The 19943-nt window shown below is 50.4% G+C and overlaps 1 protein-coding gene across 2 annotated transcripts in view; it reads right to left on the bottom strand.

Annotated features, from left to right (window-relative positions):
• The window catches only part of MXI1 (MAX interactor 1, dimerization protein), a 55123-nt gene extending 37733 nt beyond the window's left edge, over nucleotides 1–17390 (bottom strand). Inside the window, exons 1-2 of one of the 2 annotated variants that reach the window (XM_040071393.2) lie at nucleotides 17110–17390; nucleotides 6316–6448 (exon numbers count right to left, since the gene is read on the bottom strand). In XM_040071393.2, the coding sequence (XP_039927327.1) occupies nucleotides 6316–6448; nucleotides 17110–17293 (317 nt within the window). In that variant the 5' untranslated portion in view covers nucleotides 17294–17390. Of the gene's footprint in view, nucleotides 1–6315; nucleotides 6449–7207; nucleotides 7547–17109 lie in introns of those variants that run through there. The other variant, XM_040071394.2, reaches the window with a different exon arrangement.
• Between the last annotated feature and the right edge of the window lie 2553 nt (nucleotides 17391–19943).

The following is a 19943-nucleotide window of genomic DNA, read 5'->3' as shown; positions in this document are numbered from 1 at the left end:
AAGAACCAAAATGTGAAGTTTCCTGCCATCACACCAGCGCTGTGATCAGCGATGCAAATCAGCTCACGGCAGCTGCAGCACAGCTCTATCTGGGCAGTGCTGCAACACAAACAGCATGAGCCCTGACTAACTCCCTGCTGCAAAACAGCACACTCCTGTAGAGGATTTCCCTAAATCTGGGAGGACAAAGGCATCATGAGCCTTCAGCCACACACAGTGACACTTCACAGCAGACAGATGCTGCAGCAGAGAATTTCAGCTCAGTTGCAGATAACATCAACAACCGGGCCTACTTCTAGTTTACACAAAGGCCCCTTTGCACAACTTAGAGAGTCTAAAGAGAATACAAATTACATTTTACAACTACTGAAAGTACAAAGTATAAATTGAGCCTAGAATTGTGGATTTCTGCATGGACTCCCACAGCTATCCCTATACATGGCTATATTGCTAATACACAAAGGAAAACAGGAACTGCAGCTCTGCAGGATCTTCTTCCTTGAAGGGTTATAAAATAAACAAGGTGACAAAGAGGAACACAGTGGGTACCTCCATGGAAATTGCTACATCAGCTCTTGCACTTTTGGAGGCCTCATTCCTCACCAGGGAGTGGGGTTTATGCTTCTCATGCCATTTGCTGGGTTCACCCCACTTTCTGTGTTTTCCCTGGTAACCTGCCAGTTGTACTGCAAAGCCAAGCACCACTGAGAAGACACTGTGTACAAAACCTCACCTACATGGGGTACTTTTTGCTTTCCAAATCGTGGCAGGATCTCACACAATGTAGTGCTGGCAGGTTCAGAAACTCCAGCATTACTGGGAGTTGCTTATCTACACTTGCAGATTGCACTGGGGCAAATTACATTGAATGGGCAGAGTTACCTGAGTACAGTCCTACCTGCCAGCCTTCTCTGAGCACCTGTATGCCACTACAAACCTACAAAGACAGTGGGATTTGAATATGGGGTGATTTGCCTCTCGTGCATGGATCACCAATCCAGTTTCCTAGCCCAACACTTATACTGTCATTATGCTTTCTCAAAAAGAAGTCATGCACATACCTCACTGTACTCAATACTTCTGGCCAGTGTCCCTCAGCATGTCTAAGAGAAAAACAATCCTTAACAGCTCAGCTTTGTTCAGCTTCCCTTCCTTGAAAAATTAACCAGCATATTCACGTATAGCCTCCACTGGGATGCCAGATCCAGTCTCCAAGTACTTCCAGACAAAGTTTCAACAGCAAGATGAAGATTCCAGACCCTAATCACACTGCTTGTACATTACCAAAATGAAGCATAACTCAAAACACGGCACAGCAGGTCTCACACATTCTGTTTTACACATGTGGATTTGTACTCTATGAAGCAAAGCCAGGTCCTGAGCCATGAATAGAGCTTCACTACAAGGCACTACAAGGCTTGAGGCAGAAAGCAGCCTCTATTCCCCCATATTACCAAGGGCCATATTCTAACCCACCTACGTACAGTGAGTCAAAACTCAATTCCCACTAGCTGTGGAGTGAGGTGTGATCCAGTGCAAGAGAATTAAAAAAAAAAAAAAACACAAAACACTCACAAGGAAATAAACAAAGTATCATCCAGAAACAAGTAACAACTGATAGAGCCTAGGAAGCAGGAAAGCCGTGGACAGAAAGTCTCAAGAGACCAGGTCTCTGGGACATGAAGACAGGGGTAGGGGCTTTGTGCAGAAAAATAGATCAACAAGAGCTGACACAGCAATTTGCTCTTTCAGGAATTCCTTACACAAGACAGGCAAACCACTCAACCACCTGCACATCCTCTGTCCCCATAAAATCATAATTACAGCACTGTCCTAACTCCAGAGCCTCTAGGAAGGACTGAAAATTGCCAGGTACTCAGTCAGCAGCACGATGTGGAGGGTGGAGGGCGGAAACCTCTTTTGACAGAAAAGATGTAATATATTAAAACTGTGCAGTGTTCACCAGCCCCGCTAGTCCTCCCCTGCACAGTGAGGTACACAGCACTGCTGCTGTGGTAAATCAGCTTTCTTGTGCACCAGACACCCAAGGCTGACTTGCAGATTCACTTGCAGCCACATCCTCTGAGCTTCTGCACCCGTGTTTGTGAACTCGTGCCACACAAAGCCACCACCTAAGGCACATGGAGTACCTAATGCACACCTGCAAACCCACCCCTCAGTCCTTGCTCTGGGACACCGTGAGCAAACCAAGCTTAAACCAAGAATACCTGAGGATTTCAGCAGTACAGTCCCCATACTGACCCTCCAGAGAGAGTTTCAAAGGATATGAGAATGAAGGCCTACAGAGAAGATTCAGCACAAAACCAAGTGATGGGATTTAGAAGTGGAAATAAAGTTTCATGCGGGTAGACGAGACTGCAAGGACAGAGAAGACGAGGAACAGCACCAGTAGAACAGCCAGAAGGGCAAAGAAACCCACACACCCAGATTTCCAAGATAATGTCCAAAATCCCTTACCATACTCATCACATCTGCTGACTCCAAGCTCTGCAAGCAACCTGCTACCAGACTGTAGGTGTCTGAAAGGCCCTTGGGAAGCAGCCCCAGACACAAGGGAGGATAGTGGGAAGAGAGGAAAATGAAAGGAAAAAGAAACTGGACAGAGACCAAGCCCTCCCCATGGAACTGAGCAATAGATTCTTTGAGAGCCCTAAACAACATGGGACTCCTGGGAGAGCTGAGGGCTCCCAGTGCTGCTGGGAGGATGCTTGGTATTTCCCCAGGATTAGACCAAAAAACAACAGGCTTTCTACATGCCTGAGGGCCTAAATAAAAACAAAACACAAATGACAATCTAATACTGTAACGTAATTTCAGATTTTGTTATAAATCTTAACTTCATTAAACTGATGGTATTATTGGGGGAAAAATAATTTAGCAACCCTACTGTTTATTTCCTGCTGATACGATGATTTAAATCGATTAAAAAGACTTCTCAATTATTTTCCAAAATGTATAAATATCAAACCGGGCTAATCCTAACTAACTATAATGAACCTTTCAAATAATTGGGTGTATCAGAACTGCACATACAGGGTCCATGAGAGTTTCCAGTGATATTGAGTGCAAGTTAATGTACCCACCGAACCGAACTCCCAGCACAGACTACTTCACTTCTTTAGCAACTTTTTAGAACTCAGGTTCTGCCCCAGGAACATCTTCTGAAGAAAGTAACATTAAATAAATGATACTACATGCCGTAACAAACCTCTGCTCATCTTTCATCCCATTCCAAAAATCAGAAGATACTTTTCTCAAGAGCAAATTTAAAGAAGCAATATTCAATTCAAATGTAACATGTTGGCTAACTTGGGTTTTTAATTTACTTGGGTTTTTGCTTTTATCTATGTCAAGTGAGATTTGTTAAAAAAAAAAAGAAAAAGCTTCCCTTGTCTATTATAAACACCAGGTAACAATGACTGTGATTCTCTACTTATTTTCTGCAGGTGGGTAATCTTCCATACCAAAATATCCCTGACTGAAACAAAACTGTATTTTTAAACACATTCATGTTTTAACTCAAACTCACTAGGTCTTTCAAATATCTACACAAAACACTGCACGTTCATGTAGATAATGATTGCAGAGGGAAGCCCTCTGCAGCAATCTCCATACTGTTGGTTGCACAATGGAGACAAGCAAAGGAAAAGAGAACCTGAGCCACAACATCCTTCTTTAAAATTGCATCAGACGAGTTAGAAATCATGAAGCAATGTTTTCCCCTCTTATCTGCACACCTCTGTTTGGGGTAGAAAAGAATTATTTTGCTGAGACTGTGGGACCACCACAGTTCTGTAAGAATATGATTTGCTCCACCATTGTCATCCACAACTGGGCTGTCTGCTCCTCAGAACCTCCTGGGTGTTTGTGCAGCGACAGCACAGAGCCAGTTGGGAGGACATAGATGTCATATCTGGGCTGCAAATGCGGAAGGGAAATACTTGGATTTAAACCATGAATCAAACAAGCAACTAGGCTTTGTAAATACCCTGCACCACAAAATCATGGATTATTTGGTTCAATAATGACCATCAACAAGGTACACGTGCCAATTTGTAAAAGTGTATAAATAAATAAAATTTTAAAGAGGGAGGAAAACGTTGCTTTCCCAAGGTTGCTTGAGAGGCATTTTTACAGGAGGCTGTTAAATTACAAGATCTGCGTGAGACCTAAATGCATAATTTCTCTACACTAACGAAACATTTTGAGACAAAAGCAATCTATGAAAATCTCTTGTCCACACATGAAATGTAAGTTTTGTTCCTCATCAAGGACTTGATATTTAATTCAAAGTCCATTCCGACTTCACCAGACAGAACTTACTGAATTGCCCCTTTGATTTTAACAGGAAGAGATGATACAGAGCCTTCCTTAAACAAGGCTGATGCTATACTCAGCATCACACAAAAGACACTGCAGTGAATTTGGAGGCACCCTAAACTTCACAGTTGTCACTTCCCGGCACTTCAGCCATCTGGAAGGCCTGCCATCTCCTAGAGCAAGTGCAAGCTGCTATGACTTGTGCTAAAAGAAACTTCCATTTCCAACTGTGCATGTAAGGTCTGAGCTCCTCAAAAGACCCGCTCTGGTCTCTGCCTGGAGCAGACCTGACCCTGGTCACTCCCTGAGGCTGAAACAACCACGGGAAGCAACACTCTGGGTAACTACGCTCTCACTCTAAAGATTCAATTTGGCCTCAGTATTCCTTGTATAAAGAAGGTTTAAGTAAGACTAGAAAGAACCTTTTCTGCTTCTCTGTTGCCTTTCCCCCTGACATGAACATACTCAGCCTGTCAGGCTCAAGGGCCCAGCGGGCTGGTGTCAGCACCAGAGCTGCCCCAGGAGAGCTGTGCCCGGGGCTCTGTGCTGGCAGGGGCTGCTGAGCACCCTGGCCCCAGGGACTGGGAGTGCTCTGCATCCCTCTCCAGCCTCCAGGCTGCTGGATTCAGTGCTAAGGAGTTCCTGAGGGGGATGTGCTTCCAGCCCTCCTCTGGAGAAGGGCAGGTTGCCATGACAAAGGCCTTTGAGACAAAGAGGTGTGGGATGGAAAAATAGTATGTGGGAAACCTAGAGGGAAAAATACCAACCTCGATTCAGCATTTGCCATCATTTTCCAACACAAAGTCACAGGACTGGGGGCTTTGGTTCCTGATAAACAGTAAAGAGCTACAAATGCCCTCAAATTAGGAGAGTCTGGATGAAGCAGGAAAGCAAATACAAAAATTCAGCATACAAAGAGCTCAAGATACACTGATCCTGATGAAGAAAACTTCCCCACAGCAAGGTGTCCTAACATAGCTTCAAACAACCTTTATTATCAAATGCTGCCGAAGCAGAACCACTGCAAGCAAAGGCACCTTTCCCTTAGGCCTTTACAGGTCCTTCCCAATGGCCTTAAGAAAGCCTTAATCACCTGAGCCACCTGCCACCATTTCATGGATTGCACAGGCCTTGCTGCAGCAAAAGCAAATGGCTTTTCAAAGGCATACTTGATGTTTCTAAAGCTTCTCTACCCCAGGATGTCTCAGTAAGGTCTGAACAAATCTACAGAAGGTAGCAAACAAAAACAAAAAGAACAGGAATGAGAGAGAAAGGGCAGATGCAACCAGAGCACCAGGCGACAGGCTTAATCCTGTTGTCTCTTCTAGATTTAAGAAACCAAGAGACATGACATTGTATAATAAGAAAAGTGTCAAAAACATGGAGTTCTACAATTACCAAGCTATCAAAAGCTGGGAAATCCCACTGCCCTGAAAGGCAGACTGAAAGACAGCTTTGTTTTCCTGAACTGAATTTTTAACATGTTGTACATTACAGTCAGTCATCTCCCTCTCTCCCATTTGTTGTAGGGGATCCATTTCAAAACATTTCCTTGCTTTGAATCATGCCTGTCATTACAATCCCAAAGCACCCAGGCTGCACATGCACCATCCCTTAAAAGCAGTGATTTCTGGGTTGGAAAGACATCAGCTGTATATAATGGGAACAGCTACTGCCTGCCTCCTCCCTAAACCTTATGAACAGATCTGCCTATTCCCCGTCCCTCCGCAGCATCTGAGACTTGGCATGGTATCAGCTGGCAGTGCCACTTCAGACCCAGCTCCCCCGTGTCCCCTTTGCTTCCAGTGCTATGGATCCGGAATGGACACTGCTCCTGTGTGTCCCAGCTCTGAATCCCTCTGGCTGTTCAGACTCTTCCCATTTTCCCAAGTCTCTCTGCTGCCTCCAACTTTCTTCTGCAGCTTTTCCCCCCGAGGCAGCCCTGTCCCCTGTGCTGTGCTGCCCACACCGTACCTGGTGGCAATACTGGCAATGCTGCCGCTGCCGCTGTATTTCCGTGCCCGGCTCAGCCTCCGCGGGGGCTTTGGGTCTTGTAGTCCAGGGCTTGGAACGGAGGGGAAGGTTGAGGCATAGCCGTGTTCGCACTCTGCAAGAGAATCAACAGGCAAGGCATGAAAAACAAAATAAAATCCCAACAAAACAACAACAATGACAAAGAAAAAAAAAAGAAAAAAAAAAAAAAAAAAAAAGGAGGGGAAAAAAAGAAAAAAAAAAGTCAGCAAGCAGGCCTCACCACTAACCCGTTGGCCTAGCTGGGGAGGCCCTTAACCACAACAACTCAGGGAAATGACTGAGGATATATTCACAGGGAAGTGGACTAGGAGTCGGAGAAAAGGGAGGAAGGGAAGTATAAAGTCTCTGCCAACCCTGGGGGAAGGACACCACCACTCAAACACTGAAAATATAAAAAAAAAAATACTACAACAGTCCAGAGAGTGCCTCATCGCTCTCCTCCCGCCCGACCTATCTGAACCAGGCAAACCAGATGTATTTCATTGTGCCGTGTATTTCACTGTGCCACCGACGTCTCTGCTGAGCCAGAGCCACCCACCACCATCCCTCCTGCCCAGTGGAAAACTTCCACACCAATCCCCCCCTTTTCCTCCCAGAAACCACATCCATGTCAATCTCCCCCACTCTGCAAAAGCCTTCCACCTCACCCACCACCTCCAGGAGGACTCATCAGCCCTATCCTTCATCCAAGCCCTCACTGCCGGGGATTTACCACCACCCCGCCAGCAAACGCTCGCTCTGATCCCTCCTCCGGGGTCACTCTCCCCCCTCGGCGGGGATCTGACCCCAGACCCGTTCCCCTCACGGAGGGCACCCATCCTCCCCCCATTACCTCTCTCCCTTCGCTCCAGATACTCGGCCGCCTCCAGCAGCCGCTGGATGTTGATCATCTGGACCTGCTCCATGGCCGGGGGGCTCCGCGGCCCCGGGCCGCCCTCCGCCCCCACGCTCCCGGCTTCCCCGCTGGACACGGGGGCGGCTGCGGCGGGGAGGCGCCGGGGATCGCCGTCTCTGCCCAGTGCCCGAGCCTCGTCACGGCGTCCCGGGGGCGGCTGTCCTGAGAGGGCGAGGGCCGGCAAGGGAACACGCGGGGAAACGCCGGAGGAAAGACCCGCTCTGGGATGCTCCCGCCGGGGAGCGGCGAGCGCTTATTCCTGCCCCAGCCCCGTCCCCGGCGCCCGGCCGAGCGCTGCCCCCGCGGCCAGCCCGGATGCAGCCCCGCGCCGGGCCCTGCCAGGATCGCAGCCCCGGCCCCCTCGGCCCGGCAGCCCCGCGGCGGGACCGGCCCCTCCGGCCGCCGCCCCGCCCGCCGCCTCGCAGCACTTTGTTTACCTCTGCCCGGCGCTCACGGGCGGGCGGAGCGGAGCGGAGCGGGGCGGGCTGGGAAATGCAGTTCCCGGGAGCACCGAGGCACCGCCGGAGCGTGTCGGGGGCTGCGACACACGCAGGACCCTCCCGGCGCAATGGCTGTGTGTCCCCTCGCCTGAGGTGATGGCTCCGTGCCCACCCAGACCCCGAGGTGGTGGTGGTCGAGTCACAGAATCACAGAGCGGGTCGCGCTGGGAGGGACCACGGTGGGACAACTTCCCTGCTCAAGCAGGGTCACTCCAGAGCACAGCGTACAGGACTGCATCCGGATGGCTCTGGAATATCTCCAGCGAGAGAGACTCCACACCTCTCTGGGCAATCTGCGCCAGCGCTCAGTTACTTGCACAGTTCCTCATATTCAGGTGGGACTTCTGTGTATCAGTTTCTGCCTGTCACCACTTGTCCCATTGCTGGGCACCACCGAAAAGAACCCGGCCCAGCCTCTGACACCTCCCTTCAAACAGACAGACATTGATAAGACGCCCTCAGTCATCTCTTCCTGAGGCTGAACAGGCCCAGCTCCCTCAGCCTTTCCTCGTAAGAGAGACGCTCCAGTCCCCTGATCCACTTTGTGGCCCTCCACTGCACCTGCTCGAGGAGCTCCACATCTCTCCTGAACTGAGAGGCCCCGAACCCGACACAGCACTCCAGGTGACAGCTCCATGCACCCCACATGGAACTGACAGGGCTGTGGCAAGGATAAAGCAGAGAGGCTACAAACGACAAAGCCACAGTGTGGAAACTTTCCACATCTCACCTGTGGAGATGTAACTAAAAAAGAAGGGTGCCAGAATTCCCACCTGGAGTGACTGATACATTGTTCTTCGTGGCAGGCTGAGGAGCAAGACCCATTTTTCAATGTGCACAAATGATTTAAGAGCATAGACAAGAGATACCACAGACAGCAAACTCACTGTACTTGAAGTAGCACATTAACAAGGCAGAACAGTGACTATCCCAATATTTTAACAAATGCTGTCACCTTTCAGTATAATCACTCTTTCCAGAATTTTAATAATGTATTTACATCCTGATTTTCATGCGGGTACAAACCCTCGGAACACTATCACCCTGAATTTTACCAACTTCAGCATTAGCTGGAATGGCGCTTAAAACTTGGTAACATAAAATTACATGACACCACTCTCTAAAATATTTGACTTGCTCAAAAAGGACGCACTCAGAGAACATTCAAGATCAGAATCAGAACATTCATAGTAAATATCTGAATCTCCAACTGATTCTGACTTAGAAACCCTCCAAAGATTATTCTGTAGTTCTGACTGGGGTAATCTTCTGAACCTTTAGGCCGTGACTGGTTACATTTGCAAACTTTCCTCCATCACAATGGGAGACAGAAAAGCACCTTGGGAAAAAAAAAAAAAAAATCAGAGATTCTCAATCAATGGCTTATGTCTGGTAGCAAGGGCTTTAGGCAGAGCACAAACTATCAGGAGACTCGGGATGGAGTTGCAAGTGTTGGTAGCACTCAACTAGAGAAAGCCTGAAAAAAGTGGATTTAGGGTAGCTAACTTTTCTCTCACACAATTTGCTGATTCACCATTTCTGAGGTTTCCTCAGAAGACTGCAGGCTTGCAGCTGATGGAGGTAAAAATAATACCACTATTCAGTTCTTACACAGACCTTTTCATCTCCGAATCTCTAGGGGTTGATTTGTTTTGTTTCTCTTAAGGTGGGACAGCTGAAAAATAAAGGAAGCTAGGACACCTCCAGGGACATCCCTCCCTCATTCTGGGAAAGTCAGCATCCACTCATACACTCACAGCACATGTAAAGACTGGCTTTTGTCTGGGGGACAACTCAGGGAATGAAGTATTCTCTCTCCCCACCTCATATTTCTACACTGGAAACTGCCCATAGAGGAGACTGTTAAAAGCACATGGAAAATTCACAGTTTCAGCAGTCTCGAGGACTACTCATAAGATCTTGGATTAGGGAAAAGGACACAGGTGCACAGACATCTCCACAACAGTGAGGTAAATACAAGAGCATTTCTGGGCTCTAACTGTGCTTCCTTTAACCTACTTCCAAAACCAGCCTCTCAGGATTAGCAATACTAAACATCAAAAAAACCCCAAACCCCACAACTCCAACCCCCCAAACTCATGATGAACCCTCAAAATCACTGCAAAACAGGCCCTTGTGGGTATCTACTGCCACTAGCTTTTCTGATGGCACATTGGGAGACATGTGATGCCACTCTAGGGATTAAATTGGGAAAGCCATGGCTGGAAAATGAAGGGGTAGGTTAGGAGCATATCAGATTGTCAGCCTCATGAAGATAAAGTTCAAGATACAAAACAAAAGAGGATGAAGGAGAAAGACCCTGACACACATGGTGAATTAAATCAGCCCTGGAATGAAGTAACAGCAGGATCAGTTCTGTGTGAAATGATGTAGGATAAGCTCCTGCATTTCCACTTCAGCTCAGCTTCCAAGTCTTTGTTTCTGAAGCAAACAATGTGCAATTAGGGAAAAAAAAAAAAAAATCTTTGTGAAACAAAGACAAATTTGGGAATAAACTGTAGGATACTTCCCCGAAGAAGGAGCCCCAGAGAAGACGAAAGTCAACTATGGAGCCACAGCAGATCTGTAAAATCTTGCATTTGCCAGCCCAAGTGCCCAAGTGCTCGTGTGGGCAGGTCAGCCTGCAAAATGCCAGTGTGACAGAAACAAAAGTGGGTAAAAAGTAAATAGCACGAAGAGGCCCAGTGCCATTCAACTGCTGACCAAAAAGCCCCCAAAGTCAGATTTTAAATGTGGTGGAGCAATCCACAGGCAACACTGGGGAGGGGCTAAGGGAAGAGTATTTTAGGGGAGAATGAGATCATTTAATTTAGTGGCTCCAAATGATCTGTAAGTACAGTTTTCTGATTATAAGTGCTTGCTGCTTGGCATCCCTTCTGGCAGCTGTGATTCACTTTCATTGTGTGTTCTGCTGCTTCGCCCTTTAGAAAGGGGCTTTTTACATTTTATTAAATGGCACTTCGGCAACCCTCCATTTCCAGCCTTAATAATGGATTTGTTAATCTCCCTGATAGCCTTTCCCTCCTCCTTAGCAATAATTTAAATATCCAAGAAGAAATCTGCAGTGCAGAAATCAATTAATATTTACATCTGAAATGCTGCTGTACTATTTTCATCAAGTACAACAGATGCGATCTGTTTTTTATCGACATCACCATCACTCGCATTAAACTAGCAACTTCCATCTAGGGAAATTTTCTAAGAGCTTTCAAAAAGTAATGTTTTAAGATTCTCAAACCCGAAATTACTTTAGCTGTTTTCTTTCCACTCTGCAGGAAGGGAAACTGAGGTGTAAGCAGCACAATTACTCACATGAAGACACACCCTAAGTCAGAGGTGGAACAGGAACACGTCTCACAAATCAAAATGCCCAGCCCTCTGCTTTGAACACAAACCTTAGAAATAACACAATGCTTTGCAACGTGGAAGTTATTTTCAATAAGGGCAATCCCTTTGGCTAAGCTGCCTTGTTTTTCATTCTGTATATGGCTTTTGCTAAAACCCTCCCATCCCCAGCCATTTGCATTTTCTGGGAGGAACATCAAGATGGCAACAGTGATAAGCCATCTTGATGTTCCTCCCAGAACAAGAAGCAGCCCTAAGCGCTTCCTTTACCCACCTTCACACAAACCCTCCAAACTCTTAATATTGTTTTCAAATCCTTGAAATCTAACTTGTGCAATCAAAGCATGAACAGAGATCCCCAGCAGGAACCATTTTCTGGCACTCTCAAAACAGTGCAAAGATTCAGTGATTCCCCCAAATTTCTGGGAACAGCAGATCCATACCACTCCTGTTTCTCTAGTGAGGGGAACAACATCTGAACAGCACACACTGTAACAAACAGGTCTCTGTACCTGTAGTCATGACTGTAAGAGCTCAGTATTGCTGGACTTGCAGCAGCAGACTGGAGAACAACCCAAGTGACACCTACTCAACTCCCTTCCAAGGCTTGCAATACCTTCACTAAGGGACCTACAAGTGCCTGCAGGACATGGCCTCATTTCTCATCCGGGAGCGTCATTCTTTTGCAAGGCATCAGACAATCCATTTCAGCACTCCCACTGGTATCCGATGGACAGCCATCCACCGCTGGGGGCAGACGTTTCTCAGAACCAAACCTCCGGGGTATCCAACAGAGTAGTTTGAACAGAATAAAGTGTGCACTCTGATTCAAAGACTAAACTCTGCCAAACAATAAGGTAAAAGCCGCAGATCTGTTGGCTCTTTGGGCCACTTGCTCCTTCTCTCCAGGAGATGTGCTCTGTTTTCAGGCCTGTGCTGTGCCCAAACTTATACTGAGTCAGTGACTTAGTGACTTTGATTAAGTCACTTAACTGATCCAGCTGCAACATTAAGAGGAATTTCCGTAAGAAAAAATATACTGAGTCCTTCAGCTAAATAAGAAGCAGGTAGGGTTCTTCAGCCAGTGGCAGAAGGTGTTTTGCCAGCTCTCAGGATGTTCTGCTGACAAGGGATGTGATTGGTTCTCAGTGGTGCTTCTGGCACAGTCCCATGGTTTTACCTCTGCCCTATCATTTCTCCTGCTGTGGCTTCCTTCTGAATTCTATGCTGAGGTCCAAACGGCATGAGTCAAAATACCCCAGCCTGGAAGTGGCTAGCTAACACATGAATCACTGTGGCCAGGTCATGAACCAGGAGGAATGAAAGGGGTTTATTGTGAGTTGGATGAAAAATATATAAATAAAGGGGTCCCACACTGCTCCGTATATCACATCACCATAAGATCCAAGACCATCTACATTGACCTTGAGCCACGTGTTCAGCTCTCATTGATACAATGGGAGCTCTGCACACAGACCAAAGGCAGTCTCAGCTTCTTCTGCCCTCTGCTAATTACAGGTTTCTGACATTTGATTGTCAGAAAAAGACCCTAAACAGCACATAAACAATGGAAGGAGCCACATGATGAATATACTGTTAACCCATCCCCAAGGCTCAGTTGTCCTCTCCCTCAGAGAGAATTATTCAGGAGCAAAGGACAAATCTAAGATCACCTCTTTGTTATTCCTGGTCAGAAGATCAATAAACATAGCCAGCACTTGAAGAAGACCTAGCTGTCTCCTGTGAGGGGCTAATATCCATTGTCCATGCATGCACACCTCTACTAGACTTGTGAACTTGTTACCCCTCTTACAGAGACCTGATTGCCTTCATGCCTTTGGAAGAGGATATGGCAACACAGGTCGGTATCTGTAGCGAGATCAGAATGTATTACACACCATGCCTATTACAGATAAGTCATCGTATCCAAAGGATTCATCACGTGTTTGTGCAACTCCTACTGACAAAAACATGAGTCCACACACACAAAGGGGATGCCTGACACATACTACTCGTCAGCTGAGTTTCCTCCAGGTACCTTTAAAAACATCTTCCAAAATTCCAGCATTTCAGCTGCTACAGATTTTCAGCCATGTTTATTCATGAAGTGGCATTTGCAGAGGTTACAGATATATCAACAGAGCTGCCCTCAGCACAACTTTCATTTCTGAAAACAGCCACTGGAACGTTCTTAGTGTGATGTTTCTATTCCTTGGATACTAAGCTCAAATTTCTAGAAACAGGTCATTTGGAAACCTGTACATGTCAGTTAGCAAGGTGTGTTGGAATGGGGTTTTGTGGTTCCACCAAGAGAACTGCAGCAAGAAGGCAGGCAGCACTGTTATTCATTCCCAGAGGCTCAACTAGAAAAATAATTCAGTTATATTTCAGTAGCTAAAATACTCCAGCTTACCCGAGGAGTCTGATAAGAGGATTCTAACCTTCCCTGTCACTGTACTGTAACACAGGTTTTTCTATTCTAATATTTTAAAATATAAGTGAATACTTTAAGGGTGGTGCTGAGAGGCCACTCCTGAACAGTGTGTCCCTGCCATAGCCCTGACAGTACATCCTACCCTGCTCCACTGCTCTCTGCCCTGTGGTTCTGCTTCCACACCACCCAGGCAACCCATGACTCCTCTGCTATTATTCATGACCATGATGGGATGTGGGACGTATAAATGCAAATCATAATCATCTCCATATTTCTCCCTGAGCTTCAGGCAGGTAGGAAACTCCTGCCTTATCCGAAATCCTGCCCTCGAAATGGAAGGCTCTGCTGTCTGCCTTGCACCACTGACCTGCAGACAAGGGTAGGAAAACATCCTTTTAGTTGCTCCTCTATCACCAGAAGGTGTGACCAGCTTATCTGGGACATCCAAGCATTTGGATCCACAAGAGAAGAGGTTGTGTCCACCTCTCAGTGGGGCCCTCTACCAAACAGCATCTGCTACTGCTGAGGACAGTGTTTTGAGAAGGTGAATAACCTTGCACAGCCACCAAAGGCTCGGAAGAATGAATGAGGACACTGAGTGTGGTTTATCAGAAACTGTCAAACTACAAGGAAAACCATTTGAACTCTCAGAGCCTTAACAGCCCTTCCTTAAATTCCTTCCTTTGGCTGTTGAAGCCCTTCAGCTTCCATACCACTGTGATGCTGATCCCAACCAGCATCCTGGTGCTTTACCCAGCTCTGTCCCTGTCACCCATCCTGGCCAGGGAGAGACAAACATCTACCTGTCACCCCTATTTTTTTAAGACTGTTTCCTTGGGGCAGGGCACCGTCACTCCCCAGCATGTACAGCACCTGGCACAACAGGGCTGTGACTCAGCCACCTTCCTGATGGGAGTAACACCAAAATAACTCATTACAGCCCTGCAAAACACCGTGGTCAAATGACCTGGGCACGCTGCAGGAAGCAGGCAAGCACCAAGTCTGACTGCAACTGAGTCTGGCAGTCTCCATCACCAAACTTTTTTGAGCTGGCCTCCCCTATTTTTGCTAATTGTGAGTTCAGAGATTGTAATGAGGACTGACCAGCCATTAGCAATGTCTCTGCCAGGCTGCCAGCACAGGGTGCACTGAGGAATCACCCCTGCCCTGGCAGATGAAAGGGCACAGCATTCTCTTGGTGCAATAACCTGAGCTCTGCAGGCAAATCCCTCCCCAGAAAGGAGATGTATATACATTAGGATACAGCCCTCCCGCTTCTGCAGCTGTTCCTTAGTTTAGATAGGGCCAGTAATGCTCAGAGATTGTTTTCCAATCCCAGCAGCATTTTTCTTTGTTTGGGAGCAACACGTAAGAGCTGCCTGGTTTATGACGGTCACGTTCTGAACAGCACGTTCACCAGCTGAACCTCTGGTTAAATGGGACTTTTCACCCTAAAATGTCCTGATTGCACATTAAAATATTGAAGGGTTTTGCAGAATTGCCTAATAAAAGTGACGATTTTCAACATTATGACCTCAACAATTACTAGTGAAAGCTTCTGTGAAAACAAGTGCTCTGAAATGGAGTTATTTAGATGCAAACACCTCTTTTAAAAATCTAGCAATAAAAAATCCTGTATCCTGCCGTCCTGATCATTTTCCAGTTCCAAACAAGGAACCGTATAAAATGATGCATTTTTAAATAGAGCGTATAAAAGATCAGATACTATCCATCTCAACGGCAAGGAAAATTCTATCTCCCTCCTCCCGAAAAAAAGCCATGATTTTGACAGTCCCCCTCCACAACAAGAGCGCTCACTGAGAAACAAACAAACCTAAGCCAGCGGTCTCACACTCAATTTCCAAACCAGGGGTGCTGCTGTTTTCACATGCAAACCCAATTCTTGCTGGTGTCTCCTATCATTTTCCTGCTTGCAGCTGCCGCTCGCGGTGCAGCTCAGCTCCTCAGACGCTTGGCTTTGCAGATTCATTACGAAACAATTAGCACACGAGGAAAAAAAACAAAACAAAACAAAACAGCCCAATATTAACTCAACTCTCAAAAAGTGAAAAGCAGCCTGGATTTGCTCCGGGCGAGCAAAGAACAAGGGGTTTTGGCTGCAGCTTTAGCGGCAGAGCAGCTCCTCCGCAGTGGGATCCCTTTCCCTGCGTGCACGCAGCTTTTCCCACAGAACAAGGGCACCCTATATGGTCACCTGCGCGGGACCTACAGCTGCCATAGGGGATGGACGGCGAGGAGAGCGTGATGCTGCGATGGAGACGCGCGGGGAGGGACTCGCTGATTCCTTTGTAAAGTTAAACGGAAAACAAAACGCAGCACATGCTCCGCGGGGGAAAAAAAAAGGGGGGGGGGAGGGGGGAACCCAAAACATGAAACCGAAGAGGGCAGAGAAATTAAAAAAAAAAAAAAGTAGAAAATAATAAAAATAATAAATACAAAAAAAAAAAAAAGAAAAAAAAGAAAAAAAAAAAAGGCTAAAACAAAGAGTAACAGAGAAACCCGAGGAAAATAAGGGCAAAGCGCCGGTGGCGGAGCGGAGGCCGGGGCTCCCGGGGAGGTTTGATGTGCCACCCCCGGGCTCGCAGGCCCCGGAGCCCTCGGGCCGAGCCCCCCCCAGCCCCGAGCCCCCCCGGCCTGCTCGGCAACGCGTGACGTCACACGGGGGGACCCCGGCGCCGCGCATTGGCGGAGCGGGACAGGCGGCCCCGCCCCCGGGCGGCGGCGGCCAATGAGCGCGGCGCGCTGGCTCCATGTGCGAACCATGTGTCCGCCCGCGGGGGCGGGGCGCGCCGGGCGCTGCGCCGCTGGAGCGCGCTCCGCCACTGCGCGGGGTCCGCGGCCGCGCTCCGCCGCGGGCCGCGGCCGCCCCTTTGTTCCCAAAGCGCTCCTTCCCTTCCTCGCGGTGCCGCCGTCCCTCGCGGCTCGCGTGCCCGCCCGGGACACCGTTCCGCGGGGGATAAGTCGCGGGCTATGCGCGCCCTCCGCGCCCGCGGAGCGGGAGGCTAGCGGCGCGGCTGGCCACCGCCCCGCACCGGACGCTCGCCTTGCCCTGCCCTGCGCTGCTCTGCCCTGCCCTCTCCTCCCCGCCGGCTACCTGGCGAGCGCTGCCACTTGCCTACGTGACTCTGCCCATGCCCCGGCGGGGGGAGCGGGGACGTGTCATCGCCTCCTCCCCCGCCGCTCCGGCTCCGCCACCGGCTCTGGCTCGGCGCGGGGCCCGCCGCCCTCCCGGCCCCTCTCGGTGTCCCTCCGAGCCCGCTCTCCCCGAGAACCGGCGATGCGCCTCCACCCCCCCCACCTCCCGGCGCCGGCCCGCTCCACTCTCCATCCCAAACTTTCCCCCCGGGCCCGGTCGCACGCACGCTTCCACCGCGGGGGGTGCAGGCCGGCCCCGGCGCCCTTTGTCACTGCGTCGCCGGCCCCTGCAGCCAGCCGAAAGTTTGGGTTATTTTTCCTACTTCCCTTGACTGCCCCGCGGTCACGCACACGCGCGGCCACGGCCGCCAGCCCGCACTTACTTTTATTCTCCTTCTCGATCCGCTCCAGGTAGCTGGCGGCCTCCAGGAGCACCTGCACGTTGTAGAGAAAGGTGTCCATGCCCGCCGCGGGGCTCGTGTTGCAGATGTCCCCGAGGGGGCACCGGGCCCCGCCGGCCACCCCTGAGCTCCGCGGCTCCCTCCGCGGCCGGCCGCGCTTCCCCATGCCCCGCCGCCTCCCCGTGCGGCGCTGCGTCCGTGCGTCCGTCCGTCCGTCCGTCTGCCGGCGAGCCCGGCGGCCGCCGCCGTCCCAGCGCTGCCGCCGCCGCTGTGTCGCCCCACGGGCCGCCGCCGTCCCGCCCCCCCCGCGCCCCGGCGGGGCGGCCCGGCCCGGCCGCGCCTGCGGACTGCGAGCGCCGGCGGCTGCGCGGCGGGGGGAGCGGCCGGCGGGGCAGGGCCGGGCTCGTCCCGGGGCGGGGGCACCGGCGGGTCGCCGCTCAGCAGCCCCGGGATGCGTTACGGCTCCGCAACGGGGAACGACCCCTCGGAAAGCGGCGGTGGCGGCACCGCGAACGCGGGGACGGCGGCACCGGCGGTGCCAGTGTAGCGGCGGGGGCCCGGCTGCACCCGCCCCCAGGACACAGAGGCACGGCCAGGCCTGTCCTGCCCCTTGTCGCCCCGTGTCACCTCCCGCCACTGCCCGAGGGTCTGTCCCGGGTCAGGGACCCGGCGTGACAGGAGGGCTGGGGAGCCCATGCTGAGCCCAGCCCTGTGCCAGCACTGCAGGCACGGCCCCGAACTCCAAAGGGGCTCCTCGGCGCGAAGCACGAGGAATTTAATGTCAAATTACTCCTCTTCTATTAAGCAGTGCGCCCCAGAAAGCTCTCTCTGGGTTCAGACTCCAAAAGCAATCAACAAATTATCTTTTTCCGAAGTCAATCGAAGGCGGAGAGCCGGCAAGTGTTGCGCCAGCCCTCCCTCACCCCTCCACAGCCCTCCCCACAGACCCGAGGTCAGGGCCGGACACACTACAGCTTGTTTTCCCCTTGTTCTGCAGTCAGGGAGGTGAGAAAGTGCAGCTGCGCCCGTAAGAAGGAGCGCAGGACCTGACCCAGACTGAAGAGAAGGGCAAGGAATTGCACTTCCAGGAGTCATTAGCAACCTCCAGTCCATGAATTTTTAGGGGTGAATAGGCGGAGTGGGCTCCACCGGCACCAGGCTGGCAGCAAGTGACCTCCAACAGTCTCCTGGCTCCCCTTCCATCCGTGACAGCAACACCTGAAACGCGGTGCTGCGTTCGCAGCACAAAACTCCGCTCCTGCCCGGCCGGTCGGGTCGGTCTGGTTCCACTGAGGAGCCTTTGGGAGCGGCTGGGGAGAAGCATCGCCCCGGAGATGTGTCGAGGCGTGGGGACCTGCTCACACCTGGCTGCCATGGGGCTCGCCGGCCTCCCAGGGACGGGAACCGGCTGGAGAGCAGAGAACAGAGGTCGTGGGGGCGTTTAGAAGTGCTGTATTAGTGTTAATTGTCACCTGGAGCCCGCAGCATCACGGGGACCTGAATCACCTGAGAGGGGACGGTGCAGCGCATGCAATGAAATCCCTGCGGCTCCCAATTGCTGGGGGCCGGAGGGCTATTTTTGGGAGGCATGGCTGCGGGATTTCATCGGTCACATGCCGGGGCTGGGCCAGCTCCCCGTGAGAGGCTCAACACAGCCTCTCCCGTGGCCCTGTGGCATCTCCTCCGTGCCGGCAGCCCCGCATGGCTGCTGCCACATCAGTGCCGCGGCTTGTCCCGTCACTGCCTTCGGCACCCCAGAACGGGCTGATGTAGCGGGGAGGGCACAAAGCATCGTCCAGATTTGGTTGTGGCCTGAAGAGGAGTGGAGAGGAAGGCAGAGCCCGGTGTGCTCTGTGCGAGCAGAGCGGGACAGAACGCCGCTGCCAGGCTCAGGTGTGCTCAGCACCTGCAGGCGATCCCTCAGCATCCCTAAGAGCAGGATTTCAGCTGGGAAAGCGAGGGCTGACCAGAGCAGAGCAGAGGTGGAAGTCAGGCTGAGCCATAGGGTACATCCAGGGCAAGTGAAGGACTCAGAATGCACTTGGCTTTTATTAACTCCACTGACTAGCTGAGATAAGACATGATTCCTGCTTCAGAAGCGTGCATGAGCAAACGCTCCCATTAAAACATCAGTCAGAAAGTCTCTGGCTTTCTAATTGTGCAGGGCTTGAGCTGGCGGTGTGACTGCTCTAACAAACCCCAATTGTAGCCACTGGAGACCTGGACACTGAGGGCACCTCTCTGCTGGCTCACCATCGGGCAGAAGGCTTTCCATGACCTCACCTTAAAGTACAAAAGGTCCTTGCTGAAAGCACACCAAAGACAGCAGAGGCAGCCAGCGTCAGGTGATTTAAAAATCTCAGCCCCCCTCCCAGAGGATGTGTATGGCCATCCAGAGTCAACACTGTAGATCTTGTGCCCAATGGCAGCATCCTCTGTTACCTACTGCATTTCTCGGTCCTCCTTGTGCACCTGCACAACACTTCTCTGGTGATTTTTGAAATGCTTTGTACAAATTGGTGCTGATTCAGCCATCAATAGCAGGTACTGCTTTTCCCAGTGTGACATCCCAGGTTTGAAGCCAGAATAATCATAATTTGGATCCCTTTCCCTTCTAGCTTAGTTCCAGGACGATTTCTCTTTAAAGGCAGTTCCACAGGGAAAAGTATTCCTGAGGGAATGGTCCAAGGGCAGGCATTCCAAGGGAACTGGCTCAAGAGGAATGGAGGGTTTAGGGCACATGGGCTGTGAGGTACAAAAAAAAGGGTGGGCAGTGGAAAGCACACAGAATCAGAGAGACAACACAGAAGGAGTGA

Source organism: Hirundo rustica, chromosome 8 (assembly GCF_015227805.2).
Source record: "Hirundo rustica isolate bHirRus1 chromosome 8, bHirRus1.pri.v3, whole genome shotgun sequence".
In the NCBI taxonomy this organism is placed as follows: Eukaryota; Metazoa; Chordata; class Aves; order Passeriformes; family Hirundinidae; genus Hirundo; species Hirundo rustica.
The sequence above is the reverse complement of the archived record's forward strand: the minus strand, read 5'-3'. Positions and strand labels throughout refer to the sequence as shown.